Raw genomic sequence first — 12,832 nt, forward strand, 5'->3', positions numbered from 1 at the left:
GTCATAAAAGATTAATTCCATTCACAACAATAAGGTCAACTCTACTTTGAGGAGGCAACTCTTCCCCAGTTGTATTTTGAGTGCCTTCCAACCTAAGAAGCACATCTTCTGGCACTATGCAAAGAATAGTACACTCTAAACAGTACCATGAAGGAAAAGTATTTGCTCTGTGAGTGTGTACAAAAGCTCAGGTCTAACTGAGATTCTAGGATAAGCCCTCCCTGAAAAAGTCATATTGCAGCTGAGAGTTGAAGGATGAAAAAGAATTAACCAGGAGAATGGTGGGAGGTGGGACATTCTTTGCAGGGAAACAGCATCTTCAAAGATTCTAAGACAAGACTAGTGTCTTCTTTAGTGTTTAAACACCAAGTTAATGTGTTGGGTAAACTGAAGGGAGATCAGTGGGGCAGGAGAGTGTTGGATGAGAGGGAGAGAAGGGTACAGAGTAGTTAGGGGCTTAGTTGTGCAAGGCCTGACAGATTATGGTAAGAATTTGAGATTCTCTCCTTAGGGTAATGGGAATACATTAAAAGATCTTGAGCATAGGGGTACATGTATTTTAAGAAAGTACTTTAAGACTAGTGGATTGGAGAAACCAGAGGGAAGTGGGGAAATCAGAGCAGAGGAGGTAAAAAATGTAAATACACTCCTTCATCCCCTTTCCCAACCAAAAACAGCTGAACCTTAGAGTCTAAGGCCTAACCTAATTGCTGAAATTTTATTCAGTTCTTCCAAAGCCCTTGAATGCCCCAAACGTGATTGACATTGGACATAACTTTGCTGTCATCAACATCAGCTCTGAACCTTACTTTGGGGATGGACCAATCAAGTCCAAGAAACTTCTGTACAAACCTGTTAATCATTACGAGGCTTGGCGGCATATTCCAGGTAAGATATGGACAAGAAAGGCTGTGAACATTGTACCAGGAAAGAAATAGTCCCTGAATATAGAAATCCTTGTCTCCCAGCTTGATCCTCTATCTGAGGTGGTGGCTGTAGCTGAGGATTCCGCTGGAGGAATAGTGAGAGTACAGGAACCTCTTTGAGTTTTAAGGCTAACTTTCTGGAGGTCACTGTGTACTAGGGCAGTACCAGCTTGTATCAGGATATATATTGATCTCTATATACATAGTATTTCCTTCTCAGGCTTCTCTGCATCTCCAATATTGGTTTTAGTTACTCTGTCTTGCTTGGTCACAGTGGAAAATGTGATAACAGGAAAGCCCAAAGCCTGCTAGACAGGTGGAGACAATCTCCCCAAATCCTTGGGGTGATTATTGCTGCTATATTATTTCTTTTTGTCTCTCTTTCCATGTCTGGCTCTATCCTGGAGGCTTCTAACACCAGAGATTATTAGAGGAGTTTGGACCTGAGACAGTTGCACTGTGGCACACTGAACTGAGCTCAGAGGAGAAGGGTGAGGGCAAAGAGAGCTACATGCCTCTCTTCCAACTCCTAAAGAAAAAAGACAAACAAAATTTGACAAAATGTCAAATTTTCATGGAAACACATATTTTAAAAAACAAATTAAAGTTCTATTTGTTTCATGATTTTTATCAATTAACTATGCTTTTAAAATTATGCTATCTTGTAAGGAGTCCTGCCACAACCAAGCTTATTTGTTGTTGTTAGATGCCATCAAGTTGGTATCGACCTATAGTGACCTTATGCACAGCAGAACGAAACACTGCCCGATCCTGGGCCAACCTCACCACTATTGCCACATCCATCAATGCTGCCACTTGGCTAATCCATTTCGTTGGATGTCTTCCTCTTTTTCTCTGACCCTACACCTTTCCAAACATGATAAGTTTCTCCAGAAACTGGTCCCTCCTGACAGTATGTCTGAAATACAAGAGATGAAGTTTGGCCATCTTGGCCTCCAAGGAGCTCTCTGGCTATACTTCTTCCAAAATGGATCTATTGGTTCTTTTGGCAGCCCGTGGAACTTTCAATATTCTCCTCCAACACCATAACTCAAAAGCATCAATTCTTCTATGGTCTTCCTTATTCACTGTCCAACTTTCGCATGCATGCATATGAGGTTATTGAAAATACCATGGCTTGGCTTAGGTACACCTTAGTCCTCAAGCTGACATCTTTGGTCTTCAACACTAAAAAGGTCTTGTGCAGCAGATTTGCCTAATGCAATACGTCCTTGATTTCTTGACTGCTGCTTCCTTGAGTGTTGATAGTTGATCAAAGAAGAATGAAGTCCTGACGACTTCAATCTTTTCTCCATTGATAAAAATGTTGTTTATTGGTCCAGTGGTGAGGATTTGTGTTTTCTTTACGTTGAGATGTAATCCATACCGAAGGCTGTGCTTTTTGATCTTCATCAGTAAATGTTTTAAGTCCTCTTCACTTTCAGCAAGCAAGGTTGGATCATCTGCATATTGCAGGTTGTTAATAAGTCTTCCTCCAATCCTGATGCCATGTTTTTCTTCATAGAACCCAGCTTCTCGGATGATTTGCTCAGCATACGGGTTGAATAAGTATGGTGAAACAATACAACCTTGTCGCACACTTTTTAAATTTTAAAACATTCAGTGTTCCCATGTTTTGTTTACAGTTAATGTGTATTCTTCCACTTTTAGTAATGTGTATCTTAAGGCACAGTCTCACTAAATTTATGACTTTTTAAATAGAGCTCACTGCCACCATATATAGAGAGCTAAGGAAATTACAAAAAAGAAGAGGAAAGGGAGGGTTCTAGGCTTAATAATTGCAGCTGAACTGACTACCTTGAATAAGTCATTATGTTATTACTGAACTCTTTCAGAAAGTATTGTTTGTTGTTGTTGTTATGTGCTGTGGAGTCGGTTCCAACTCATAGTGACCCTTTACAGAGTTTCCAAGGCTGTAAATCTTTACGGGAACAGAAAGCGTCATCTTTCTCCCATGGAACAGCTGGTAGTTTCGAACTTCTGACCGTGAGATTAGCAGCCTGATTCGTAACCACTACACTATGTATTGTAGACCCAACCAAAAGTTGTGATCCCAGAGACATCAAGCTGAGTTGATGGATTATTGTTGTCAACATCAATGGCTAGGTCTTATTGTTGTTTGTTGTTAGGTGCCATCAAGTTGGTACCAACTCATAGTGACGTTATGCACATCATAGTGAAACATGGCCCAGTTCTATACCAACATCAGAATCATTGCTAGGTTTGAGCCCATTGCTGTTGCCACTGTGCCAATTCATCTCATTGCAGGTCTTCCTCTTTTTATCCGACCCTCCACTTTACCAAACAAGATCTTATTAGCAGATTTATTTTGTTTCCATAAAGTGTCAGTATTCATTGTCTCCTTCTACAAGCAGATATCTACAAAGTGGTCTTCCCAGAACTTTGAAACAGGGTCCAGTTATTTTACTGACTGGAAATTCATCATATAGTAAGGCAAAAATTTATGTTTGCAATAATCCATAGAGAAATATGAGGGAGCATCAAAACTTTTGTGGAAAAAAAAAAGGAATTCAGAGATAATGGTCCCCTCATAGAAATAAAATAAATAGTTAAGAAAAAAGTAAGAGGCATATACAGTTTCCTTACGGGAACCTGTTCAAATACTTAAAATTCCTTCATTTGTGACCTTTACAAATCAGTTACAAATCAATTATCTAGTCATTGTAAACAAACTCTCTTAGTCTCTTCTCTTGAGAGTTGAATCATAGTAAGTATATGTATTTGAAAGCACTAAAAAATTAATTTAGTTTTATTATTCCAATTGGTTTTTCCCCTAAATCTGATTGGTATTCCATAGTTGAAGATTGGAATGAAATGAAAGGACAAAAGCGCTAGAGTAGAATGTATGAGTGGCAGAGATATATGTATATATTAATGTATATATACATTGCTGTTGTAGGAGCCATAGAGTCAGTTCCAACTCCTAACGATTCTAAGTACAACAGAATGAAACACTACTCAGTCCTGCATTATCCTCACAATTGTTGTTAGTTTGAGTTCATTGCTACTATCACTGAGCCAATTCATCTCTTTGAGGGTCTTCCTGTTTTTCACTGACCATTCATGCTTGATAAAGCCTGGTGTCCTTCTCCAGGACCTGTTCTTCCTGAAAGCATGTCGAAGGTATGGCTTCTAAGAAGCAGTTTGGCTGCACTTCTTCCGAGACATTATTCATTATAACCTAGCAACGTTCTATAAAAAGTCTTCTTTTTCTATATTAGAAATGGTAAGACTATGACTGTGGAATTGCCTGTTTCCCTAAGTCATTGTATTGATAAAAACCTTACTTTAGTTCACATCACAGTTGCAACAATCTTAGTTTAAAGAATGTCAAAGATGCCAATTTAAGTTTCCTGGACTTTCTCTCTTCTCAGCGACAGATGAAATCGTTACACTCAATGCTTTGGAACCACGAACAGAATACGAGCTCTGCGTGCAGCTGATCCGGCGTGGAGAGGGAGGGGAAGGGCATCCTGGGCCTGTGAGACGTTTTACAACAGCTTCCATCGGTCAGTTGAAGCCAACAGGCATCCATCCATGAGCTGGGTGGGAGGGAGAGGAAGGGGAAAGAGGAAGGAAGACCAGGAAGGGTGGTGGTGGGTGAGTGGGTGGGTGGGGATGGAGGTGGAAGGCGTTTGCTTTTGAATGGGTGGGGAAAGTGACAGGAAGACTAACAACTTGGAGCCAAAGTGTTTCTTTATTTGGGTTGGACTCTTGGCCTACCTCCCTGGGAGAGGGGACTTGCAGATATCCGAAGGGACAGAGAAGGAAGCAGATGAGCCTTCAGGAGGGCAGGGCCATCCCTTAGGAATCGAGATTTACTCAGTAGCAACTGTGCTGAGCCTTGGCTCCTATATTGTACAACCAGCTTCCTGTTTCCCTTTAAGTGCCCAGGCCAAGCTCTTGCCACATAAACACTTCAGAAATACCAGTGTATTTATTTTTTTAAAATATTTTGCCTTTTCCAAAGTAATTCATGCATGTAGTTAAATCCCAAATAATGGTTTCATCTATAGAGCAACTGTCCTCTGCTCCAGCTCTCCACCCTACTTCCCAGAAGTGATGTTGTTGTTAAATGCCTTTGAATTGGTTCCTAGTCATAGCCCCCCTGTATTGGATTTCTGAGACTGTAAGTCTTTGCAGGAGCAGAAATCCTCATCTTTCTCCCACAGGGTGCCTGATGGGCTAGAACTGTTGACCTCATGGTTTTCAGTCCGGTTGTTGCTGTTGTTAAGTGCCATCATATCAGTTCCAACCATAGCGATCCTGTATAGGGTTTCTGAGGAGTGGTTGGTGAGCTTGAACCAAAAATCTTGCAGTTCAAACTGATCTGGGGGTCCAGTGTTTATCCTATAGTGCCGCCAGTCCAATGGTTGGTTGGTTGGTTATGTGCTGTGGAGTCACTTCCAACTCATAGTGACCCTGCACAGGGTTTCTGAGGCTGTAAATCTTAATGGGAGCAGAAAGCCTTATTTTTCACCCGTGGAACAGCTGGTAGTTTCGAACTGCTGACCTTGAGGTTCGCAGCCCAATCAATTCATAACCACTACGCTACTAGAGCAATGTTGTTGTTGTTATGTGCCATCGAGTCGGTTCCGACCCATAACGACCCTGTATAGGGTTTCCGAGGGTGTAAATCTTTACGGGAGTAGAAAGCCTCATCTTTCTCCCTCGGAGCAGCTGGTAGTTTCGAACCGCTGACCTTAAGGTTCGCAGCCCGATTCGTAATAATTCCTTAGCTATTTCTTACAACATTGATCCCCATTTTTCGAAATCAATAGTTTTTAAACGTTAGCATTCAAAAATCACCCAGATGACTTGTTAAAATGTAGATTGCTGGGCCCCACCGCCTGTGTTTCTGATTCAGTTGGTCTAAGGTGGGGAACCCACTGCCTCAAATCAATTGAATTCTGAAGGTTCCAGCACCTAGCAACCCTATATAGTATTTTTTTTTTCTTTTAATGTTTTATTGTGAATTATGGAATAGTTTACGTGGGAGAACACTAGTTTTACATTCATCCTATCATATATCGTTTCATTGCCATGGTCACAATCCCCTCCATGCATCATCAACCAACCAAAGGGTATACCCTGCAAGCCTGCCTCCCCTTTCCACCACCACCCCACCCCCGTCATGAGCACACAGCCCCTCTTCCTCTCTGGGTCTAAAGTCTGCAGCCACTCTGTCTCTCTACGTCATCATCTCTGCCTCCATCTCAGGCATCACTGCTTCTCTGGGTAGGGTCCTGCTCTCCGCTCTTCTCCCTTCATGGTCCCAGAGACCTCTGCTCCTAAACTGCAAAGTTAATCACTCCCCCCCTTGCTACAAAACACTCAGTCCTTATAACAATTATTCACTACTGTTTCACAAAAGATCTATCTGCATTTCCTTCATCAGCTCCGCCTAAACAGATTGGATACTACTCTCTGGAGATTCTACTTCCTTCCTCCACGCCCTCTGGATCTAGGTTCCCTCTTGAAAGCTTGTAAGCCAGTCACTTCTTGCCTTTGTGGACCCCCATTTTGCGTAGCCAGTGTCCAAGGTGCCCATCCCTGTCTACTCTGTGTATGGAGGGGGTGGGCTACATAGGAGTTTTGAGACTGCAAGTCATTATGAGAGCAAACAGCCTCATCTTTCTTCTGTGGAACAGCTGGTAGGTTTGACCTTGTTGTGGTTAGCAGTCTAATGCTTATCTTTCAGAGATACTAGGGTTCTTGAGGTGGGGACAGAGCTGAAGACTTTTCATTTCTAATAAGTTCCCAAGTGGTCTTGATGTGACTGGTTCTGAGTCCACACCTTCTTAATAATGAGTAGCAAGATTTCTTGACTTATCAATGTTAGTTTCTACTGACTTTCTTGTGTTGTGTTAACTGAGTCACAGAATTTGTGGCGTCTTCTTCAAGCTACCCTCTACTCCAGCTTTCTGCTACCCAGGTACCTTCCTCGGAAACACTGGAGTGGCCCCTTTAAAAGTCTCTTTTCTAGTTCTTTGGCCTGTTTACTGTGTACAATCGTTCTGCCATCATATCCTGGTCAATGCTTTGCAGTTTCAGGTTCAGGTATGTTAAATTCACATTACCTTGAAGAGTATGAATTATCATTGTGTCTATTTTATAAACTGAAAAATAGAGTCAGAAAGTGGTGGATAAAGTTGCCCTTCGTGCTGCATCTTATGTTCGATCCAGAAGTTTTGAAACCAAATCTTCAGACTCCATATCTTTTTGTTTCTCTAATTCTTACTAAAAATTGCCAAGGAGCCTAGAGGCACCAAGTCCTTATTCTAATTTACAAACTTTCCCATTTTCTAGTCCATTTACTAAGGCAGCAGGATATAAAATGACTTACTGAAGAGGCCTAAGAAGAGCATCTAACTCTTCCCGGGAACTATGCACTCCCCATAGAGACATCCTTCCACACCAATCAGCTAGTTTTCCTCAGCATGGGACCACGAGCTACTCTGGAACTTGTAGAAACATTGCTCAAGAAATGGCTTCCCTGAAACCAGCTGGGTTATGAATATAAAAAATAAAACCAGAAAAAATAGTGAAGCCTTGGCTACTATATATACATTAAAAGATACAGTGACCTCCAGGGCTATGATCAAAGGTACCCCTGTATGTCATCGTGTTGATAATAGTTCATTCTCTCTCAGGTCATTGTTGATGAATCAAAGGGGGAAGGTAGTAATCTGACTCAGATGGAAAGTATTTATGGAAGAAAACATAAAACACTTCACAGTCCCACACTGCACTGTCTTTGGCCCTCAGAATATCTTCCAGCCAGGATGTATTTAGAAGTTTCTTGGAATATATCAAAGGAGTTCTCAGGGGTGGGTGGGAAGGGAATTCTTGAAGGTTCTCCTTTTCCCATCTTTTGAATTTTGCTGATGTTTGTTTTTTAATTCATCTGACAGTTACACTATTTATAAGTGTGTTGATTGAAGACCAGGGGGACCAGGAGTAGAAGGAAAGGAGCATGTTATGAATATATGGTAGAAAGGTGGGCAGAGAGAGGCAAAGAGTAAATCACGTTCCCAAAGGGAAATGACCATTCATTAAGCTATGCCTCTGTACTTGGCACAGGCTTAAGAGATTGTCATGTATTCTCCCAGACTCCAAACCTGCATTCTATTTTGCTACTGTAAGACTATTGAACCACTCTGGGTTTCTTATTTTAGACTTTAAGCTTAAAGATTAGCAAAAGTAATTGACATTACCTCAATTTGCTAAAGGATCTCTGGTCGCGTTGTGGTTATGAGTCAGGCTGCTAACCTCAGCAATTCAAAACTACCAGTCATTCCGTGGGAGAAAGATGAGACTTTTTGCTCCTGTAAAGAGTTACAGCATCAGAAACCCTACACAGTGTCGCTATGAGTCGGAATCAACTCCACGGCACATAACCACCAACACTACCCATTTGCTAGGGCTCTAGGGAATGGATCACCAGTGAGATTTTCAGCATAATGCCAAGCAAATTGTATTACTTGATTGCTGGTTCCTATTAGGCTAACAGCAATCCCGACTCTCCAGGTGTATGGAGACATACCATTCCTCTCACCAGAATGCATACCACTAGTCTTCAAGAGGTAGGGCAGTGTTTCTCAACCTCGTTTTCATTATGAATTTCCTAAGGAGTTTTCTAAGACATTTTTGCTCTATTGCCCCTACCCCTGCAGTTTCAGTACACAGATAGATATCTGTTTATGCATTGTGGCCCTTTGTAAACCATTATAATAGTTAGGATTTTTCACCTGTCAAGAACCAATAGCATCCCCGCTGAGTGTGCATGAGTTAGAGGATCCCTAACCTGTGTTTTATAGGTGAATCTACTTTATATCTAGAATTCAAAAAATCAACTTACTGTTACTAACTGAGGGAAAACACACATAGTCCTCTTCTGCCCATGATACAGATACAGGATGCCTTAGGAAAAGAGGGAGAAAGGGAGGGAGGGAGAGAAGGAAAGAGAGAGGGAGAAAGAAAACTGTTTACAGAATCCCTAAGACCTTGATATAGCGATTATTTCATATTGTGTGTCTCATTTATAACTCCTAAGTCTGGGATATAAGTACTTTCATTCCCATCTTACAGATGAACTTTGAGAGGTTGCAAATTTTCCCAAGGTCATGTGGCATGCTTCAGTCTCTCTCACTTCAAAATCCATGTTTTTTTTTCTACTCAGCCACCTCCCTGGTAGTTCAAGCTCCTGTGAGTTCCTATAACCAGACAGTGTGTGATCTAGTCATTGCCTTGAGGAGACTAGAGCAGGGCTCCTCTGTCCCTACCATCACTGCTGTTATGATGTCAAAAATACTCCTTGCTATGAAGTAGTCCCAGAATTGCTATAAAATATACTGCTCCGAATGATAACAGAAATACTGACAACTTCACCCATAATTACAAAAGTAACCAATTGTTTTCAAGTGTATCTGCTGTCATTTTTATCAGTTTCCTTCCTGTCCTTATCTATTTGTAGAATGGCTTTTACCAAAGTACTATCAGAACTTTTTCTCATGTATTATAAATATTTTTCTTTTCTTCCATGATTTTGAAATTGTCTATTTTAATCCATTAATTTACTCAAAAATTTACTAAAACATTCCCTATTACTGAGCATTTAGTTTTTCTCTAAACGCTTACTATCATAATAAATGTCAAAACAAATATCTCTACCCATATTATGTTTTCCTCTTTTTCTTTGCATTATTTCCTTAGAATAAATCCTTCACGGTCAGATGACGAGGTCAAAGTTATGGGCATTTCTAAGGCTCTTGAAAAATAGCCCAAAACTGTTCTCCAACTTAGGTATTAAAATTATCTTAAAGGTTTACTATTTTGGTAGAATAAAAGGTAGCATATTAATTTGTGTTTATTTGATAGTTTGAGTAGCACATTATTCTAAAGACCAATGTTATTCTTTAATACTGCCCTTTGGGGATGGCTCTACCTCCAGCCTATGTAAAAATAATGATCTTCCTGGTTTCTCCTAGGTCTCCCTCCTCCAAGAGGTCTGAGTCTCCTACCGAAAAGTCAGACCACTCTAAATTTGACCTGGCAACCAATATTTCCAAGCTCGGAAGATGACTTTTATGTTGAAGTGGAGAGGAGGTCTGTGCAAAAGAAAAGTGATCAGCAAAATATTAAAGTGCCAGGCAACCTAACTTCGGTGCTACTTAATAATTTACATCCCAGGGAGCAGTACATAGTCCGAGCCAGAGTCAACACCAAGGCCCAGGGGGAATGGAGTGCAGATCTCACTGCTTGGACCCTTAGTGACAGTAAGTAACTTACTCTACCCCAGCACTTCCTGAACAACTTTCACCCACTGTCACTCGGATTTGGTTCAAAGACGGTTTCTCAGAAATCAGAAAAGGCAGCTAGTTGTGAGTGAAGGCTTAGTGTCCCGCTTCTGCATAAAATCTCATTTAATGATCTGGGTGGCGCAAATGATTAAGCACTCTGTTACTAATCAAAAGATTGATAATTCAAATCCACTGAAAGTTTCCTTAGAAGAAAGGCCTGACAATCTGGGAGGGTGAGTAAAAAATTATTGCACTCTAGCTATAAAATTTATTTTAATCAACTTCTAGAAAAGATAAACACATCATTTTTCAACATAAACTCCTTTCTTTTCAATACACTTTGTACATCTGTCAGCAAGCTTTTGTATTCCCTTATTATTAAAAAATGTTTTAGGCTGAGCTGTGAGCCATGAATATACTGCTGTCTTCACTTCTTCATCAGAGGTGAATCTTCATCCTTGAAGGGCTACTCTCAGGAGACAAAGCAGGTAAAAGTTTGAAGGAGGAAGATAAGGACTATAGGGAGGATACTTTAACACCTCAAAACAAAGTTTTTGAAGAATGTCAACAGTGTGGGCAGAGGTGTGTGGACGTGTATTGTCATGCAAGATCATAATCCCCTTGGATAGCAGTATTCTGCATTTAATCCGAAGTTGAGAGTTCAGCCCTTCACAGAGTATATCACTGTAAAGAGCCCTGTTGATTGTTGCATGTTTTTCCTGATAGTAGTGTTCCAGCACTGACCCTTGACAATTCTAGAAAACTGTAAGCATCAATTTTCCAGCTGATGATTGAATTTTGAATGTTTTCTTGGCCAACTATTGAGGATTCCATACTCTGCCATTTTACTCTCAGGCTCGTAGTGATGAATCCATATCTCATCACCAGTAAAGATTTTTTAAAAGAAACTTTTGCCTTCCTTATAGTATCAGTCCAAATTTTGTTTGCAGATGTCCAAACATTTCTGTTTTGCTTTTCTGCAAGTTGTTTCTATGTTCATCTCACACAAATGTTTTGTAACCCAACTCTGCCATTGATTCTTTCATAGGCAGAGTCATGGCTGATTTGCAAATGATTTGCCACATAATCCATTGCCATTCATCTATTCGAGAAAATCATTTCACCTTCACACTCAATGCTGTCATCAGCTGTGGATGTGGACAGGTGTTTTAATATAAGCGAAGTGCAGACAATTTTGACCCACCCTTGTACTTCAGAAAACTCAAAGACATTAAGAGCTCTGTGAAACGGTTCTATTCTGAAATACATGGGGTCAGTTGCTCAACTGTTGTTTTTTGTTTCTAATATTTAAGAAAGTTCCATGAATTTGCATTTGCAATCATTTGGGCAGAACTGTGCTAAAACTTATCTTTTTTTGGTATTGAGTTAGTGTTTAAGTTTTACATGAATGACGTTTTCCAGGGTTTGAACTCACTAAGTGGACCTGTAGAATCAACACTGGACTGCGAACCACAAAGTCAACAGTTCAAACCCACCAGCTGCTCCTCACAAAGCCTATACAGGGTCACTGTGAGTCGGAATCGACTTGACAGCACTTAACAACAACAACAAAGGACTTGTTTAATTGGTTATAGAACAATTTTTAGGAATTGTTGTAGGTGTGTAAACAAATTATTGTATGTCTATCCTAGACTTTAAAGCCAAATAGGTTTACTTGAAAATTTATCATAACAGACAATCACTGAAGTTATTATATAAAGCTGAGAATTAAAAAACCACTTTTCTTTTGAAATACTCTGCAGGATAAGTTTTTCTCTATTTAAAATTGGTCATTTACAATTAGTTGGAATATCTAGCGTTTCCATGTCATATTGAAGTTTTTTGATCATTAAGCAAAGAATCAGTTTAGATTCACTGCATTAGAAATGCGTCTGTGTATTTAGTGCCTATGGAAAGACAGATGTTCCAATTATCAAATAAGTTGGGATCTTCTGGCCCCTTGCCACCTCTCCAAGTCAGGCTCTCTTTTGCGTTGGGTTTCCTATTTCCTTCATTACAGCTAGCTGCTTACAGCTTGGAAGTGGGCTCGCTCAGTCTTTCTCCAGCCACTTCTTTCTCTCAGCAACTCGTGGAAGTTTGAACAGTTTGGCAGTATTCAGAGATACTTCATTAGAATTTTCTTTCTTTTTTTTTTTTAAGAAAATATTGTGAAATATCAATGTAACAGAAGAGTGCCCTGAATAACATCACAAGCACCCACATTCCTAAGTGCCGTCAGTCAGTCCCATCTCATAGCCACCCTATATAAGGTTTCCAAGGAGCGGCTGGTGAGTTTGAACTGCCACTCTTGTGGATAGCAGTCCAGTGCTTGTCCTACAGCACCACACCTAGACTCCCAGTCTTCATCTTACTTTTTTGAATAAACATTCAACTACTGACATTAAGGAGCTCTGGTAGCATAGTGGTTACGAATTGGGCTGCTAACCTTAGGGACAGCAGTTCAAATCTACCAGCTGCTCCGTGGGAGAAAGATGAGGCTTTCTGCTCCTGTAAAGATTTACAGCCTCGGAAACCCTGTACAGGGTCACTATGAGTCGGAAC

At 40.5% G+C, this 12,832-nt stretch overlaps 1 protein-coding gene across 1 annotated transcript in view; it reads left to right on the plus strand.

Moving 5' to 3' along the window:
* Nucleotides 1–12,832, plus strand: part of TEK (TEK tyrosine kinase, endothelial) — a 131,834-nt gene that overhangs the window by 89,705 nt on the left and 29,297 nt on the right. Inside the window, exons 10-12 of the mRNA XM_006863011.1 lie at nt 727–888; nt 4,343–4,477; nt 9,959–10,246. Of these exons, the coding sequence (XP_006863073.1) occupies nt 727–888; nt 4,343–4,477; nt 9,959–10,246 (585 nt within the window). The remainder of the gene's footprint in view (nt 1–726; nt 889–4,342; nt 4,478–9,958; nt 10,247–12,832) is intronic.

Source organism: Chrysochloris asiatica, unplaced genomic scaffold (genome assembly GCF_000296735.1).
Source record: "Chrysochloris asiatica unplaced genomic scaffold, ChrAsi1.0 scaffold00053, whole genome shotgun sequence".
Taxonomy (NCBI): Eukaryota; Metazoa; Chordata; class Mammalia; order Afrosoricida; family Chrysochloridae; genus Chrysochloris; species Chrysochloris asiatica.